The sequence below is a fragment of the Pseudophryne corroboree genome, chromosome 6 (genome assembly GCF_028390025.1).
Source record: "Pseudophryne corroboree isolate aPseCor3 chromosome 6, aPseCor3.hap2, whole genome shotgun sequence".
NCBI lineage: Eukaryota > Metazoa > Chordata > Amphibia > Anura > Myobatrachidae > Pseudophryne > Pseudophryne corroboree.
In genome coordinates, this window is record NC_086449.1 from 579702353 (window position 1) to 579722168 (window position 19816).

The 19816-nt window shown below is 47.7% G+C and overlaps 1 protein-coding gene across 2 annotated transcripts in view; it reads right to left on the reverse strand.

Moving 5' to 3' along the window:
* RNF44 (ring finger protein 44) overlaps nucleotides 1-19816 on the reverse strand; it is a 207119-nt gene that overhangs the window by 7831 nt on the left and 179472 nt on the right. For both annotated transcript variants that reach the window (XM_063927910.1, XM_063927911.1), the window contains exons 9-10: nucleotides 10280-10401; nucleotides 2108-2207 (exon numbers count right to left, since the gene is read on the reverse strand). In XM_063927910.1, coding sequence (XP_063783980.1) covers nucleotides 2108-2207; nucleotides 10280-10401 — 222 coding nt within the window. The remainder of the gene's footprint in view (nucleotides 1-2107; nucleotides 2208-10279; nucleotides 10402-19816) is intronic.

Here is a 19816-nt window from a genome sequence, read left to right on the forward strand (position 1 = left end):
ACTGGCTGCTTTTTCTCCCCAAACATAATACCCTTCTTGGTAGTAACCGGGTTAATATCAGAAATGTGCAATACATTTTTCATTGCAGTAATCATGCATCGGATGGCTTTTGTAGACTGTGCATTTGTCTCATCCTCATCTACACTGGAGTCAGACTCCGTGTCGACATCTGTGTCTACCATCTGAGCTAGCGGGCGTTTATGAGCCCCTGATGGCCTCTGAGACGCCTGGGCAGGCGCGGGCTGAGATCCCGGCTGTCCCAAACCTGAGATCCCGGCGTCATCGAACCTTTTATGTAAGGAGTTGACACTGTCTGTTAAGACCTTCCACATATCCATCCAATCCGGTGTCGGCCCCGTCGGGGGCGACACCACACTTATCTGCCCTTGCTCCGCCTCCACGTAACCCTCCTCATCAAACATGTCGACACAGCCGTACCGACACACCGCACACACACAGGGAATGCTCTGACTGAGGACAGGACCCCACAAAGTCCTTTGGGGAGACAGAGAGAGAGTGTGCCAGCACACACCACAGCGCTATATAACACAGGGATTTGCACTATAATGAGCGATTTTTCCCAATAGCTGCTTATTATCTTATTTGCGCCTAAATTTATGTGCCCCCCCCCTCTCTTTTTTACCCTTCTTGTACAGGATACTGCAGGGGAGAGCCTGGGGAGCGTCCTTCCAGCGGAGCGGTGAAGACAAAATGGCGCTGGTGTGCTGAGGAAGAAGGCCCAGCCCCCTAAGCGGCGGGCTTCTCCCGCGTTTTGTATATCTTAATGGCGGGGGGTTTTGCACATATACAGTTTTCCAGACTGTATTATGTGCATAATGTGCCAAAAGGTATTCTTATTGCTGCCCTGGGCGCCCCCCCCCCAGCACCCTACAGTGACCGGAGTGTGTGGTGTGCAGTGGGAGCAATGGCGCACAGCTGCAGTGCTGTGCGCTACCTTAATGAAGACTGGAGTCTTCTGCCGCCGATTTCATCTCCTTCTTCTGGCTCTGCAAGGGGGACGGCGGAGCGGCTCCGGGAACGGACGATCGAGGTCAGGCCCTGTGTTCGAACCCTCTGGAGCTAATGGTGTCCAGTAGCCCAAGAAGCAAACCTAACAAATACTTTCTTTCTAGCAAGCTCAGGAGAGCCCACTAGGAGCACCCAGCTCTGGCCGGGCACAGATTCTAACTGAGGTCTGGAGGAGGGGCATAGAGGGAGGAGCCAGTGCACACCAGATAGTACCTAATCTTTCTTTTAGAGTGCCCAGTCTCCTGCGGAGCCCGTCTATTCCCCATGGTCCTTACGGAGTTCCCAGCATCCACTAGGACGTCAGAGAAAGAAAAAAAAGAAAAAAAATATATTTCCTGCAAGTTGTACACTGCATTTAAGAGTGAACAAAACATATATTCTAAAATAAAAGCATGGCCTTCTGCAGTTTTGTTCACAATGTCTAAATAAAAGAGACTCTACCTGGCGTAATGTGTAAAAGGGGCTCTGCTCTACTGTAGTGTAATGTATGAAAAGGGGCTTAATATGAGTTGATATTATTTTGTGACCACGCTTCTTATCCAAGAAGCCACACCCCTTATTTTTGCCTTAGGCACGCACTTTCCCTGTTTTTTTCTTAGGGGGTGTGGGGTGGGCAGGGGTCACCAATTCTATTTCTGGCACAGGGCACCAAAATGTCAAGTTACGGCTCTGTTTGGGAACAAGGTTTTTTTTTTTGTGTGTTTTTTTTTATCAAAGAGGCTCTCAATAGCAAGTATTTCTTTTGTATCAAATACAGAATGTAGCAACATCATCCTTTTAAAATAGGTTTTAAAAGATGTTTGAAAAAAATAAATAAATAAAAAAAAACTTTGTACATGCTGTTTATCCATAAATGTAGAACTATGGTGAACTTCAATTAAGCTGTGATATGGTCTAACAAATTGTGTATATGCTACAGCTGAATACAATTTTTTTGTTACTATGGTTTCATGCCAACATCAAGAGGCCAGAACATTGTTTGCAGAGAACTACAGCATGACCCCCAAGCACAGTATAAAAGGAAAAAAGAAAACAAAAAAAAAAAGTGTGTCAAACAAATGGTAGAAAAGGGACATACCTTAAGCCACTTATCAACACATTTTGCGTGGAATTCATGGTTACAAGGTAACACTCTGAGAAGCTGCCGACTTTCAAAGTCACTAAAGCACACCACACATCTGGAAGCAAAACAGCAGACATGGTCAAGAAAATAAGAATTTACTTACCGATAATTCTATTTCTCGGAGTCCGTAGTGGATGCTGGGGTTCCTGAAAGGACCATGGGGAATAGCGGCTCCGCAGGAGACAGGGCACAAAAGTAAAGCTTTCCGATCAGGTGGTGTGCACTGGCTCCTCCCCCTATGACCCTCCTCCAGACTCCAGTTAGATACTGTGCCCGGACGAGCGTACACAATAAGGGAGGAATTTTGAATCCCGGGTAAGACTCATACCAGCCACACCAATCACACTGTACAACCTGTGATCTGAACCCAGTTAACAGTATGATAACAGGGGAGCCTCTGAAAAGATGGCTCACAATAACACTAACCCGATTTAGTTAGCAATAACTATGTACAAGTATTGCAGATAATCCGCACTTGGGATGGGCGCCCAGCATCCACTACGGACTCCGAGAAATAGAATTATCGGTAAGTAAATTCTTATTTTCTCTATCGTCCTAGTGGATGCTGGGGTTCCTGAAAGGACCATGGGGATTATACCAAAGCTCCCAAACGGGCGGGAGAGTGCGGATGACTCTGCAGCACCGAATGAGAGAACTCCAGGTCCTCTTTTGCCAGGGTATCAAATTTGTAGAATTTTACAAACGTGTTCTCCCCTGACCACGTAGCTGCTCGGCAGAGTTGTAATGCCGAGACCCCTCGGGCAGCCGCCCAAGATGAGCCCACCTTCCTTGTGGAATGGGCATTTACATATTTTTTGCTGTGGCAAGCCTGCCACAGAATGTGCAAGCTGAATTGTACTACAAATCCAACGAGCAATAGTCTGCTTAGAAGCAGGAGCACCCAGCTTGTTGGGTGCACACAGGATAAACAGCAAGTCAGATTTCCTGACTCCAGCCGACCTGGAAACTATATTTTCAAGACCCTGACAACATCCAGCAACTTGGAGTCCTCCAAGTCCCTAGTAGCCGCAGGTACCACAATAAGCTGGTTCAGGTGAAACGCTGACACCACCTTAGGGAGAAACTGGGGACGAGTCCACAGCTTTGCTCTGTCCGAATGGACAATCAGATATGGCTTTATGAGATAAAGCCGCCAATTCTGACACTCGCCTGGCCGAGGCCAGGACCAACAGCATGGTCACTTTCCATGTGAGATATATCAAATCCACAGATTTGAGTTGTTTAAACCAATGTGATTTTAGGAATCCCAAACTACGTTGAGATCGCCCAGTGCCACTGGAGACATCAAAAGGGGGTTGTATATGCAGTACTCCCTTAACAACTTCTGGACTTCAGGAACTGAAGCCAAATTCTTTCTGGAAGAAAATCGACCGGTCGAAATTTGAACCTTAATGGACCCCAATTTGAGACCCATATACACTCCTGTTTGCAGGAAATGTAGGAATTAACCTACTTGAAATTCTTCCGTGGAGCCTTCCTGGCCTCACACCATGGAACATATTTTCACCTAAGCGGTGATAATGTTGTGCGGTCACCTCCTTCCTGGTTCTGACCAGGGTAGGGATGACCTCTTCCGGAATGCCTTTTTCCCTTAGGATCCGGCGTTCACCCGCCCTGGCGTCAACGCAGCTGCGGTAAGTCATGGAACAGACATGATTCTTGCTGAATCAAGATCCTTTCTAGTATCTCTTGAAGTTCCGGGTACCAAGTTCTTCTTGGCCAAACCGGAGCCACGAGTATAGTTCTTACTCCTCTCCTTCCTATCATTCTCCATACACTGGGTATGAAAGGCAGAGGAGGGAACACATATACCGACTGGTACACCCACGGTGTTACCAGAGCGTCCCAGCTATTGCCTGAGGGTCTCTAGACCTGGCGCTTCATGTGAGACGCCATATAACCACCTTTGGTCTTTCCCAACGGTTTACAAACATGTGGAAACTTCCAGATGAAGTTCCCACTTTTCCGGGTGGAATTCATTCATGCTGAGGAAATCTTCCTAGTTGTCCACTCCCGGAATGAACACTGCTGACAGTGTTATCACATGATCTTTCGCCCAGCGAAGAATCCTTGCTGTCATTGCCCTCCTGCTTCTTGTGCCGCCCCGTCTGTTTACGTGGGCGACTGCCATGATGATGTCCTACTGGATCAGCACCGGTTGACTTTGAAGCAGAGTTCTTCCTAGGCTCAGAGCATCGTACATTGCCCTTAGCTCCAGTATATTCATGTGGAGAGAAATCTCCAGACTTGACCACACTTCCTTGGAAATTTCTTCCCTGTGTGACTGTTCCCCAGCCTCTCAGGCTGGCATCCGTGGTCACCAGAACACAGTCCTGAATGCTGAATGTGCTGTCCTCTAGAAGATGAGCACTCTGCAGCCCCCACAGAAGAGACACCCTTGTCCTTGGAGACAGGGTTATCCGCTGATGCATCTGAAGATGCGATCCGGACCATTCGTCCAGCAAATCCCCCTGAAAAGTTTTTGCGTGAGATCTGCCGAATGGAATCGCTTCGTAAGAAGCCACCATTTTTCCCAGGACTCCTGTGCATTGATGCACTGATACTTGGCCTGGTTTTAGGAGGTTTCTGACTAGGTCGGATAACTCCCTGGCTTTCCCCTCCAGGAGAAATACCTCTTTCTGGACTATGCCCAGAATCATTCCTAGGAACAGCAGACGTATCATCGGAAAACAGCTGCGATTTTTGGAATATTTAGAATCCACTCGTGCTGTCGTAGAACTACTTTAGATAGTTCTTTTCCGACCTCCAACTGTTCTCTGGAAACTTGTCCCTTTCAGGATATCGTCCAAGTAAGGGATAATTAAGATGCCTTTCTTCTTTTAAGAATCATCTTTTCGGCCATTACCTTGGTAAAGGCCCGGGGTGCCGTGGATAATTCAACGGCAGCGTCTGAAACTGATATTGACAGTTCTGTATCACGAACCAGAGGTACCCTTGTTGAGAAGGGCAAATTTGGACATGGAGGTAAACCTTGATGTCCAGGGACACCATATAGTCCCCTTTTTTCCGGTTCTCTATCACTGCTTTGAGTGACTCCATCTTGATTTGAACCTTTTTATGTAAGTGTTCAAAGATTTCAGATTTAGACTATGTCTCACCAAGCCTTCTGGCTTCAGTACCACAATATAGTGTGGAAGACTAATACCCTTTTCCTTGTTGTAGGAGGGGTACTTTGATTATCACCTGCTGGAAATACAGCTTGTGAATTTTTTTCCAATACTGCCTCCCTGTCGGAGGGAGCCGTTGGTAAAGCAGGCTTCAGGAACCTGCGAGGAAAAAATGTCTCGACTCTCCAATCTGTACCCCTGGGATAATACTTGTACGATCTAGGGGTCAACTTGCGAGTGATCCCACTGCGCGCTGAGGCTCTTGAGACTACCCCCCCACTGGTGGAGGGCTTCTTTTCCTGGGAAGGGGCTGCCTGCTGCAGTCTACTTCCCTTTCCTCTATGTCTGGGCAGATATGACTGGCCTTTTGCCCGCTTGCCCACATGGGAACGGAAGGATTGAGGCTGAAAAGACAGTGTCTTTTTCTGCTGAGATGTAACTTGGGGTAAAAAGGTTGGATTTCCCAGCTGTAGCCGTGGCCCCCAGGTCCGATGGACCGACCCCAAATAACTCCTTCCCTTTATACGGCAATACTTCCATGTGCCGTATGGGATCTGTATCACCTGACCACTGTCGTGTCCATGACATCTTCTGGGAGATATGGACAACACACTTATCTTGATGCCAGAGTGCAAATATCCCTCTGTGCATCTCGCATACAGTATATATATAGAATGCATCCTATTAAATGCTCTATATCAATAAAATATTTTTAGTCAGGGAATTCGACCAAGCCAACCCAGCACTGCATCTCCAGGCTGATGGCGATCGCTGGTCGCAGTATAACCACCGTATGTGTGTATATACTTTTTAGGATATTTTTCCAGCTGCCTATCAGCTGGCTCCTTGAGGGCGGCCGTATCTGGAGACGGTAACGCCACTTGATAAGCGTGTGAGCGCCTTATCCACCCTAAGGGGTGTTTCCCAACGCGCCCTAACTTCTGGCGGGAAAGGGTATAACGCCAATATTTGCTATCGGGGTAAACCCACGCATCATCACACACTTCATTTTATTTTATCTGATTCAGGAAAAACTACAGGTAGTTTTTTCACTTCCACATAATACCCATCTTTTGTGGTACTTGTAGTATCAGAAATATGTAACACCTCCTTCATTGCCCTTAACGTGTGGCCCTAATGAGGAATACGTTTGTTTATTCACCGTCGACACTGGATTCAGTGTCCGTGTCTGTGTCGACCGACTGAGGTAAATGGGCGTTTTTTTAAAAACCCCTGACGGTGTTTCTGAGACGCCTGGACCGGTACTAATTGTTTGTCGGCCGTCTCATGTCGTCAACCGACCTTGCAGCGTGTTGACATTCTCACGTAATTCCCTAAATAAGCCATCCATTCCGGTGTCGACTCCCTAGAGAGTGACATCACCCTTACAGGCAATTTCTCCGCCTCCTCCAACATCGTCCTCATACATGTCGACACACACGTACCGACACACAGCACACACACCTGGAATGCTCTGACAGAGGACAGGACCCACTAGCCCTTTGGAGAGACAGAGGGAGAGTTTGCCAGCACACACCAAAAAAACGCTATAATTACATAGGGACAACCTTATATAAGTGTTTCTCCCTAATAGCATCTTTATATATATATTTATATCGCCAATTAGTGCCCCCCCTCTCTGTTTAAACCCTGTTTCTGTAGTGCAGTGCAGGGGAGAGCCTGGGAGCCTTCTCTCCAGCCTTTCTGTGAGAGAAAATGGCGCTGTGTGCTGAGGAGATAGGCCCCGCCCCTTTTCCGGCGGGCTCGTCTCCCGCTCTTTAGTGAAGTTTGGCAGGGGTTAAATATCTCCATATAGCCTCTGGGGGCTATATGTGAGGTATTTTTAGCCAGTATATAGGTTTACATTTGCCTCCCAGGGCGCCCCCCCCCCCAGCGCCCTGCACCCTCAGTGACTGCGTGTGAAGTGTGCTGAGAGGAAAATGGCGCACAGCTGCAGTGCTGTGCGCTACCTTTAGAAGACTGCAAGGGTCTTCAGCCGCCGATTCTGGACCTCTTCTTACTTCAGCATCTGCAAGGGGGCCGGCGGCGCGGCTCCGGTGACCATCCAGGCTGTACCTGTGATCGTCCCTCTGGAGCTGATGTCCAGTAGCCAAGAAGCCAATCCATCCTGCACGCAGGTGAGTTCACTTCTTCTCCCCTCTGTCCCTCGTTGCAGTGATCCTGTTGCCAGCAGGACTCACTGTAAAATAAAAAACCTAAGCTAAACTTTCTCTAAGCAGCTCTTTAGGAGAGCCACCTAGAATTGCACCCTTCTCGGCCGGGCACAAAAATCTAACAGGAGTCTGGAGGAGGGTCATAGGGGGAGGAGCCAGTGCACACCACCTGATCGGAAAGCTTTACTTTTGTGCCCTGTCTCCTGCGGAGCCGCTATTCCCCATGGTCCTTTCAGGAACCCCAGCATCCACTAGGACGATAGAGAAATAATTATACGCAACAGGCATATTTTGAGTAATACTAACATAGTATGCGTAAAAGTTTTAGGCAGGTGTGGAAAATTTTTAGCACAGTAATAATGCTTTCAAAAATAGAAGTGTTAATAGTTTATTTTTATCACTTAAACAAAAGCCAAAGTGCATGAACAGAACAGAAATCTAAATCAAATCAATATTTGGTGTGACCAACCTTTCCCTTCAAAACAGCATCAATTTTCTAGGTACACTTGCACACAGTTTTTGAAGGAAGTTGGCATGGAGGTAGTTCCAAAAATCTTGAAGAAATAACCACCGATCTTCTGTAGATGTGGGCTTGCTCAAATCCTTCTGTCTCTTTATGTAATCCCAGACAGACCCGATGTTGATATCAGGGCTCTGTGGGGGGCCATATAAAGCACTACCAGGACTGCTTGTTCTTATTTACGCTGAAGATAGTTCTTAATGACATTGGATGTATGTTTGGGATCACTGTCCTGCCGCAGAATACATTTGGAGCCAATCAGACGCCTCCCTGAGGGATAAAGTACCTGCATGTATTTCTAAACAAGAACTCTGGAAGTGATGATATGGGCCCCACAGAGCACTGATCTCAACATCATCGAGTCTGTCTGGGATTACATAAACAGAAGAATTTGAGCAAGCCTACATCCACAGAACAACATCCCAATTTCACTCAGCCCTTGGTCTGCGTTATTGAGTTTTCCTATTGATTGTCTTAATGAATATTTTAATAAGCTTATTCACCGTGTTCTTAACACAGTTAGATGTACAGTGGCTAAATGCTGGAAAAACCTTGAACCTCCATCGTTAAGCATGGTCATGGCTAAAATTTGGTTTATCTGTACTACGGAAAAGATTACTGCTTCACTGCATGATAGATCGGGCATGTTTGCTTCAATCTGGGAACCTAGGTTTATATATAATTGTTCTGCAACTAAAATCTGAAGTACTATATTGCGTAGTATGGCCATGGATATGTTTAATGAGATTCTCTTACAGGGTTTATTCTCCTTAGGGCCCATTGGTCTCTGGGGGACCGCTGCTGGTATATATGTGAATGTATACTTAAATTATGCTGAGGGGGGGAGAGTATTTTTGATATTATAAGAGGTTGACAAGGTAATTTGGTTTCTCATGGTGGTTCCCCCCCCCCCCCCCCTTTTTCTTTTCTTTATAGATGATTTTTTTTTTTTTATTGCATGTCATAAGGTTAATCAATATATTGTACTATGCCATCTGATTTCTAGCCCTGGTGGCTAAAGGTGTGTACACACGGTGAGATCCTTGCTATGTCCGATTTTGACTATACTTTTCCCTTGAACTCCCCAAGAGCCCAGATAGCACAGATTTTGACTATCTGTGCTTCAGATTTTGTCTATGTATGATTTTGACTAAGTGCCAATTTTGACTATACTTTGTACTAGATAGTCAAGATTGACTTGCCTGCACAGTCTATCAAGCCCAGGGGTGGGGAACCTTTTTTCTACTAAGGGCCGTTTGGATATTTATAAAATCCTTCGGGTGCCATACAAAAATTATCAACTTAAAAATGAGCCTGTCCCCAGTCAGTTGTTATGCCCCAGTAGATATGCCCCCAGTAAGTATTCCCCCAGTCACTTGTTATGCCCCATTAGATATGCCCTGTCACTTGTTATGCCCCATTAGATATGCCACCAGTCAGTTGTTATGCCCCATTAGATATGCTCCCTAGTAGCAACACTTACACACACAAAAAAAAAACCCCAAAAAACAAACAAAAAAAACCACACACAATACTCACTAGCCCCGCTCCTGCGCCCGGACCATTGCCCTCCGCCTTGCCGCTCGCTCCTTAGAACTTTGGAAGAGAAGTCATGACATCTCTCCCATAACACCGCTCAGCAGCACACGCACACTGCCAGAGCCGGAAGCCGGTGCTCAGGAGTGAGCTCCAGCCTCCGGCTGCTACTGAGGGTAAGAAGCCGGGCGTCCACTAGTAACAAAACCTCAGCGGGCGCCCGGCTAGGTGAGCCTGGCCGGGCTGGATCAAGTGGTTCTGTGGGCCTTATACGGCCCTCTGGCCTGAGGTTCACCACCTCTGATCTAGCCTTACGGTACCGATCTCACGGGGGCGCGCAGCAAGATCGAATCTGTATCGCAAGCTGCTTAACACCTTGAGATATGCACTAACTTATCATAAGATTTTGACTATATAGTCAAAATCTTACAGATTTATCTCACCGTGTGTACACACCTTTAGTATTCAATATATTGAAAATCATGAAATTTGTGCATCTGTTTTTGTATATTTGAGGTTTTTATTTTATCTTATCCAATAAAATAAATGGTTAATAGATTTTATTTTTTTTGTTTACCTCACTTCTGCACCTAGCCTATATTTGCCACTTTATTGGACTGGTGACATTCCAACAATATAGGCTATACTGTACTGTGCAAAAGTTTTAGGCAGGTGGTGTGGAAAAGATGCTGCTAAGGTTTTTTTTTTTTAGACGATATTTCTATATACCAATATCTAAATTACTCACAAAGTTTGCTCAGATTGGTGGGTTTCAAGGTTGAAGCGGTAAGATGGAAGCTGCTCAATGTTGGCTTTGGTGAGTCCACGTGGCTTTGCTTCTCCTAGACGCTCAGCTAAATTCAGCAATGCCTAAAGAGGAATAACAAAATATAACTAATGTTATAAAAGTACTGTTGCAGATCACTGGTTAACATAGAAATTGACAGCACGTAAGAACCACTTCGCCCATGTATTCTGCTCCTTTTTTAACACAAAGAAAATAAGATATTACTTACCGGTAAATCTATTTCTCGTAGTCCGTAGTGGATGCTGGGGACTCCGTAAGGACCATGGGGAATAGACGGGCTCCGCAGGAGACAGGGCACTTTAAGAAAGAAATTGGATACTGGTGTGCTCTGGCTCCTCCCTCCATGTCCCTCCTCCAGACCTCAGTTAGAGAAACTGTGCCCGGAAGAGCTGACAGTACAAGGAAAGGATTTTGGAATCCAGGGCAAGACTCATACCAGCCACACCAATCACACCGTATAACTTGTGATAAACTTATCCAGTTAACAGTATGAACAACAACAGAGCATCAGATCAACCCTGATGCAACTATAACATAACTCTTATGTAAGCAATAACTATATACAAGCATTGCAGAAAAAAGTCTGCACTTGGGACGGGCACCCAGCATCCACTACGGACTACGAGAAATAGATTTACCGGTAAGTAAAATCTTATTTTCTCTAACGTCCTAGTGGATGCTGGGGACTCCGTAAGGACCATGGGGATTATACCAAAACTCCCAAATGGGCGGGAGAGTGCGGATGAATCTGCAGCACCGAATGAGCAAACACAAGGTCCTCCTCAGCCAGGGTATCAAACTTGTAGAACTTTGCAAAAGTGTTTGAACCCGACCAAGTAGCTGCTCGGGAAAGCTGTAATGCAGAGACCCCTCGGGCAGCCGCCCAAGAAGAGCCCACCTTCCTTGTGGAATGGGATTTTACAGATTTTGGCTGCGGCAATCCTGCCGCAGAATGAGCCTGCTGAATCGTGTTACAGATCCAGCGAGCAATAGTTTGCTTTGAAGCAGGAGCACCCAGCTTGTTGGGTGCATACAGGATAAACAGTGACTCAGTTTTCCTGACTCTAGCCGTTCTGGCTACATAAACCTTCAAAGCCCTGACCACATCTAGTAACTCGGAATCCTCCAAGTCACAAGTAGCCACAGGCACCACGATAGGTTGGTTCATATGAAAAGATGACACCACTTTTGGCAGAAATTGCGGACAGGTCCGCAATTCCGCCCTGTCCATATGGAAAACCAGATAGGGGCTTTTATGTGACAGCCGCTAATTCTGACACACGCCTAGCTGAAGCCAAGGCTAATAGCATGACCACCATCCACGTGAGAAATTTTAACTCCACGGTTTTTAGTGGCTCAAACCAGTGTGACTTCAGGAAACTCAACACCACGTTAAGATCCCAAGGTGCCACTGGAGGCACAAAAGGGGGCTGAATATGCAGCACTCCCTTCACAAACGTCTGGACTTCAGGAAGAGAAGCCAGTTCTTTTTGAAAGAAAATGGATAGGGCCGAAATCTGGACCTTAATGGAACCCAATTTTAGGCCCAGTCACTCCCGACTGTAGGAAGTGAAGGAAACGGCCCAGCTGGAATTCATCCGTAGGGGCATTCCTGGCCTCACACCAAGCAACATATTTTCGCCATATACGGTGATAATGTTTAGCAGTCACGTCCTTCCTAGCCTTTATCAGCGTAGGAATGACCTCATCCGGAATGCCTTTTTCTGCTAGGATCCGGCGTTCAACCGCCATGCCGTCAAACGCAGCCGCGGTAAGTCTTGGAACAGACAGGCCCCCTGTTGCAACAAGTCCTGTCTTAGAGGCAGAGGCCATGGGTCCTCTGTGAGCAGTTCTTGAAACTCTGGATACCAAGTCCTTCTTGGCCAATCCGGAACAATGAGTATTGTTCTCACTCCTCTTCTTCTTATGATTCTCAGCACCTTGGGTATGAGAGGAAGAGGAGGAAATACATAGACCGACAGGAACACCCACGGTGTCACTAGAGCGTCTACAGCTATCGCCTGAGGGTCTCTTGACCTGGTGCAATATCTCTGTAGCTTTTTGTTGAGGCGGGATGCCATCATGTCTACTTGTGGCAGTTCCCACAGACTTGCAATCTGTGTGAAGACTTCTTGATGAAGTCCCCACTCTCCCGGGTGGAGGTCGTGCCTGCTGAGGAAGTCTGCTTCCCAGTTGTCCACTCCCGGAATGAACACTGCTGACAGTGCGCTTACGTGATTCTCCGCCCAGCGAAGAATTCTGGTGGCTTCCGCCATCGCCACCCTGCTCCTTGTGCCGCCTTGGCGGTTTACATGAGCCACTGCGGTGATGTTGTCTGACTGAATCAGCACCGGTCGGTCGCGAAGCAGGGTCTCCGCTTGTCGTAGGGCATTGTATATTGCCCTTAGTTCCAGGATGTTGATGTAAAGACAAGTCTCCTGACTTGACCACAGACCTTGGAAATTTCTTCCCTGTGTGACTGCTCCCCACCCTCGGAGGCTTGCGTCCGTGGTCACCAGGACCCAGTCCTGAATGCCGAATCTGCGGCCCTCGAGAAGGTGAGCACTCTGCAGCCACCACAGGAGAGACACCCTGGCCCTGGGGGACAAGGTGATCAGCCGATGCATCAGTAGATTTGATCCGGACCACTTGTCCAACAGATCCCACTGAAAGGTCCTCGCATGGAACCTGCCGAAGGGAATGGCCTCGTATGAGGCCACCATCTTTCCCAGGACTCACGTGCAGTGATGCACCGACACCTGTTTTGGTTTTAATAGGTCTCTGACCAATGTCATGAGCTCCTGAGCCTTCTCCATCGGGAGATAAACCCTCTTCTGGTCTGTGTCCAGAATCATGCCCAGGAAGGGCAGACGAGTCGTAGGAATCAACTGCGACTTTGGAATATTCAGAATCCAGCCGTGCTGTTGTAATACTTCCCGAGAGCGTGCCACGCTGATCACCAACTGCTCTCTGGACCTCGCCTTTATGAGGAGATCGTCCAAGTATGGGATAATTTTGAGTCCTTGCCGTCGCAGGAGCACCATCATTTCCGCCATTACCTTGGTAAATATTCTCGGTGCCGTGGAGAGACCAAACGGCAACGTCTGGAATTGGTAATGACAATCCTGTACCACAAATCTGAGGTAATCCTGATGAGGTGGATAAATGGGGACAAGAAGGTAAGCATCCTTTATGTCCAGAGACACCATAAAATCCCCCTCCTCCAGGCTTGCGATGACCGCTATGAGCGATTCCATCTTGAACTTGAACCTTTTCAGGTATATGTTCAGGGATTTTAAATTCAATATGGGTCTGACCGAACCATCCGGTTTCGGTACCACAAACATGGTCGAATAGTAACCCCTTCCCTGTTGAAGGAGGGTAACCTTTACCACCACCTGCTGAAGATACAATTTGTGAATTGCAGATAACACTATTTCCCTCTCTAAGGGGGAAGCTGGCAGGGCCGATTTGAGGTAACGGTGAGGGGGCATCTCTTCGAATTCCAGCTTGTATCCCTGAGACACAATCTCTATAGCCCAGGGATCCACCTGGGAGTGAACCCACTTGTGGCTGAAATTTCGGAGACGCGCCCCCACCGGGCCTAGCTCCGCCTGTGGAGCCCCAGCGTCATGCGGTGGATTTAATGGAGGCCGGGGAGGACTTCTATTCCTGGGAACTAGCTGTATTATGCAGCTTTTTTCCTCTACCCCTGCCTCTGGCAAGAAAGGACGCACCTCGTACTTTCTTGCCTCTTTGTGATCGAAAGGACTGCATTTGGTAATATGGTGCTTTCTTAGGTTGTGAGGGAATATATGGCAAAAAATTTTACTTTCCAGCCGTAGCTGTGGAGACCAGGTCCGAGAGACAGTCCCCAAACAATTCCTCACCCTTGTAAGGTAAAACCTCCATGTGCCTTTTTGAGTCGGCATCGCCTGTCCATTGCCGAGTCCACAGGACCCTTCTGGCAGAAATCGACATTGCATTTATTCTAGAGCCCAGTAGGCTAATGTCTCTTTGGGCATCTCTCATATATAGGACAGCGTCTTTTATATGCCCCAGGGTCAGTACTATAGTATCCTTGTCCAAGGTATCAAGTTCCTCAGATAAGGTATCTGTCCATGCTGCTACAGCACTACACATCCAGGCCGGCGCAATTGCCGGCCTTAGTAGGGTACCTGAATGTGTATAAATGGACTTCAGGATACCCTCCTGCTTTCTATCCGCAGCATCTTTTAGGGTGGCCGTATCCTGTGACGGCAGGGCTACCCTCTTGGATAAGCGTGTTAAAGCTTTGTCTACCCTAGGGGAGGATTCCCAGCGTAACCTGTCCGTTGGCGGGAAAGGATACGCCATAAGCATCCGTTTGGAAATCTGCAGTTTTCTATCTGGAGAATCCTAAGCCTTTTCACATAACTCATTTAACTCATGTGACGGGGGAAAGGTCACCTCTTGCCTTTTTTCCCCATACATATAAACCCTCTTGTCAGGGACTGGGGTTTCCTCTGTGATGTGCAACACATCCTTCATTGCTATAATCATGTAACGGATGGCTTTAGCCATTTTAGGCTGTAACTTTGCATCATCGCCATCGACACTGGAGTCAGAATCCGTGTCGACATATGTGTCAACAATTTGGGATAGTGGGCGCTTCTGAGGCCCTGACGGCCTCTGCGACATAGGATCAGGCATGGGCTGAGACCCCGGCTGTCCCAAAGCTTCAGCTTTATCCAACCTTTTATGCAAGGAAGTAACATCATTTAAAACCTTCCACATATCCATCCAATCGGGTGTCGGCGGCGACCCCACATTCATTTGCGCCCGCTCTGTTTCCACATAGCCTTCCTCGTCAAACATGCCGACACAAGCGTACCGACACACCACACACACAGGGGAAGCTCTTTTTGAAGACAGTTCCCCCACAAGGCCCTTTGGAGAGACAGAGAGAGAGAGTATACCAGCACACACCCCAGCGCAATATGTCCCAGGAATCACACAGTAACTTAGTGTTAGCCCAGTATCTGCTGTATATATTGTTTTTGCGCCAAATTTATGTGCCCCCCCCCCCTCTCTTTTTACCCTCTTCTACTGTGATTCTGCAGGGGAGAGCCTGGGGAGCTTCCTCTCAGCGGAGCTGTGGAGAGAAAATGGCGCTGGTGAGTTCTGAGGAAGAAGCCCCGCCCCCTCAGCGGCGGGCTTCTGTCCCGCGTTTCTGTGTAAAAAATATGGCGGGGCCCATGCATATATACAGTGCCTAACTGTATATATGCCCACTTTTGCCAATAGGTCTCTAATTGCTGCCCAGGGCGCTCCCCCCTGCGCCCTGCAGTGACCGGAGTGTGTGGGTTTAGTGTGGGAGCAATCGCGCACAGCTGCAGTGCTGTGCGCTACCTCATATGAAGACTGGAGTCTTCTGCCGCCGATTTCGAAGTCTTCTTGCTTCTGACACCGGCTTCTGTCTTCTGGCTCTGCGAGGGGGACGGCGGCGCGGCTCCGGGATCGGACGACCAAGGGTGCGATCCTGTGTACGATCCCTCTGGAGCTAATGGTGTCCAGTAGCCTAAGAAGCAGGACCTATCTTCAGTGAGTAGGGCTGCTTCTCTCCCCTCAGTCCCACGTAGTAGAGAGTCTGTTGCCAGCAGATCTCTCTGAAAATAAAAAAAAAACTAAAAAATACTTTCTTTTTAGCAAGCTCAGGAGAGCTCACTAAGTAGCACCCAGCTCGTCCGGGCACAGATTCAAACTGAGGTCTGGAGGAGGGACATAGAGGGAGGAGCCAGAGCACACCAGTATCCAATTTCTTTCTTAAAGTGCCCTGTCTCCTGCGGAGCCCGTCTATTCCCCATGGTCCTTACGGAGTCCCCAGCATCCACTAGGACGTTAGAGAAAAATAGATTTCAGCTGTCAGCAAAGCCTAAGCTGCGAATACCTGGCTCTGGACAACCACTAGCTATATAATTATATTTAGTATAATGTAGCTGCGTACAACCATCGATCAATAAATTAGATAATCATCACCCTGTCCTGCTGCTAATTTCAATGTCAGTAGCCACCTGGCAGTACATAGTAATTACTATAAAGAACGAAAGAAATAACTGCGCTGCAATGGTAAGAAATATATTAAGTGATGGTGCTTGATGAGCCAATTAGATACAGGCTTCTTCTGATTATATATAGCAAAAACATAATACCAATAATGGATAATAGGAATTTAATACCTACCAGTAATTACTTTTCTCATAGTTCGTAGGGGATACTGGGATGGATTAGTACCATGGGGTATAGATCAGGTCCTTTGGAGCCTTGCACTTTAAGAAATGTTTAGTGTGTGCTGGCTCCTCCCCTCTATGTCCCTCCACCAGACTCGGTCTAGGAAAACTATGTCCGAGGAGACGGACATACGTTGAGAGAAGGAAAACATAACACCAACGGTGAGGTAACGAACCAACACAACAGGAAGATAGCCGCGCTAACCAGAACAAAGGATAGCAACGCTAACTCAAGTAATGGGGACAGCAACAGCAGACCCAACCAAGAACTCACAACCAGGTAAGCAGGAAACACTAAGTAATGAGGAGAGAATAAGGAATTACCGGTAGATATTAATTTTTTATTTTATCTAACTTCCTAGGGCATACTGGGATGGATTAGTACCATGGGGAAGTCCCAAAGCTCCTAGAACAGATGGGAGAGTGCTGAGAGCCCTGCAAAACCGCCTGACCAAACTGAAGGTCTTCACCCGCCAAGGTATCCAAATTATAGAACTTCATGAACATGTTCGAACCCGACCAAGAAGCCGCTCGGCACAACTGTAAGGGCGAGACGCCACGGGCAGCCACCCAGGAAGAACCCACCAACCTAGTGGAGTGGGCCTGAACAGAACCCGGCAGCGGCCTGTTGAATAGTCAATCTGAGCCATCGAGCAATGGACTGCTTAGAAGCAGGACATCCAATTTTGGTAACTTCAAAGGACAAAAAAAAAAAAAAAAGTCTGACTTCCTGCGACGAGCTGTCCTCTTGACTTAACTCCTCAAAGCCCGAACCACGTCCAAGGACTTTGGATCAACAGATGTGTCAGAACCAGAACCACTATCGGTTGATTCACGTGAAAAGCAGATACCACTTTCGGCAAAAACTGTGGTGAGTCCTGAGCTCCGCCCTATCCTCGTGAAGAGTCAAATAAGGGCTCTTACAGGATAAGGCCCCAATCGTAACACGCGCCTCGCAGAGGCCAAAGCCAGTAAGTAAGATATTTCAATTCCACCCTGTGTAAAGGTTCAAACCAGTTCGATTGGAGAAAAGTCAAGACCACACTGAGATCCCACGGAGCCGTGGAGGTACATTTTTCCTTTCGAGTCTTTTTAGAACTCTGGGAATGAGCGGGATTGGAGGAAACCGGTATACGAACTGGTAAGTCCACGGTGATGTCAGAGCGTCCACCGCTGCAGCCTGCGGATCCCTCGTCCTGGAACAGTAACGACGCAGCTTCTTGTTGAGACGAGAAGCCATCAGGTCTATCTGTGGACAGCCCCACCGGTGAATCAGTTGCTGAAACACCTGATGGTGAAGGCTTCATTCCCCCAGATAGAGGTAGTGCCTGCTGAGGAAGTCCGCTTCCCAGTTATCCACGCCTGGGATGAATATGGCTGAGATGGCCCTTGCGTTGGCTTCCGCCCAGAGGAGTATCCGTGACACCTCTCGCATTGCGGCTCTGCTTCTTGTTCCTCCCTATCGGTTTATGTACGCCACCACCGTGGCATTGTCAGACTGTACTTGTACGGCCTGATTTTGTAGACAATAGGAGGCCTGCAGAAGAGCATTGTAGACTGCTTCCGATAAATGTTCTGGAGCTCAGGGCAAAGATTCCTGACTCGACCACTTTCCTTGGAACTGAGCCCTTTGAGTTACTGCCCCCCAGCCCTGGAGGGTTGCATCCATTGTCAGCAGAGTCCGAGACTGGGTACTGAAACTTCGGCCCTCCACAAGGTGAGAGACTTGTAGCCACCATAACAGGGAGATCCATGCTCTTGGCGACACAGCTATACTCTGGTGCATGTGCAGGTGAGACCCTGACCACTTGTCTAGCAGATCCAGCTGGAACGGACAGGCATGTAACCTGCCGTACTGGGCTGCCTCGTAAGAGGCAACCATCTTTCCCAGTGGGCAGATGCAAAGGTGAACAGAGACCCTGCGGGGTCTGAGCACCGAGCGGACCATAGCCTGGATTGCCAATGCCTTGTCCATGGGGAGGAACATCTTCTGAGATACAGTGTCCAGTATCATTCCCAGGAACTGAATCCTTTGTGATGGTTCCAGGTGAGATTTCGGGAAATTTAGGCTCCAACCAAGATCAGTTAGAAGGCGAGGAGCCAAGTTAATGCTGTTCAGCAGACTCTCCGTGGACACCGACTTTATCAGGAGATTGTCCAAGTAGGGAACTATGTTGACTCCAATCATGCGGAGTTGCATCATCATCTCCGCCATGACTTTTGTGAATACCCTTGGGGCTGTGGAGAGACCAAAGGGTAAGGCCTGAAACTGGAAATGGTGGTCCAGATCAGCGAATCTGAGATAAGCCTGATGAGGGGGCCATATCAGGTGTAGGTAGACCTCCTTGATCAAGGGCTACCAGGAATTCCCCTTCTTGCAGACCAGAGACCACCACCCTTAGAGATTCTATCTTGAACACCCAAAGATACGGGTTCAGAGATTTGAGGTTCAAGAACGGTGTCTGTACCACAGACAAACTTGAATACAATCCCCTGTTGTGTAACAGAGGTGGTACTGGAACAAAAACCTTTGTCTGTAGTAGTTTTTGAATGGCGTCCTGCAAGGCAACTCTTGCTACAGGTGAAGCTCGTAAGTGAAATTAAGTCCACCTGTGTGCAATCCAAGTGTCACATGATCGGTCAGTATAAAACGCACCTTTTCTGAAAGGCCCCAGAGGCTGCAACACCACTAAGCAAGACGCATCACACCATGAAGACCAAGGAGCTCCCCAAACAAGTCAGGGACAAAGTTGTTGAGTAGTACAAGTCAGGGATGGGTTATAAAATAAAAAAAAATACAAATCTTTGCTGAACCCCCGGAGCACCATCAAATCCATCATCTTCAAATGAAAAGAACATGGTACCACAACAAACCTGACAAGAGAGGGCCGGCCACCAAAACTTACAGACCGGGCAAAGGCATCAGAGAGGCAGCACAGAGACCAAAAGGTAAACCTGAAGGAGCTGCAGAGTTCCACAGCAGAGACTGGTGTATCTGCAGATGCGACCCCACTAAGCCGTACACTCAATAGAGCTGGGCTTTATGGAAGAGTGGCCAGAAAAAAGCCATTACTTAAGTGTTAAAAATAAGGTGGCACGTTTTAAGATTAAAAAATCATCCACGGATTTCTTAAGGGTCTGCCTTTCTTGTCTGGCAGTAGCCAACTCTGTATTAATATTAGTAAGCATTCCTTTGAATGATTCTAAC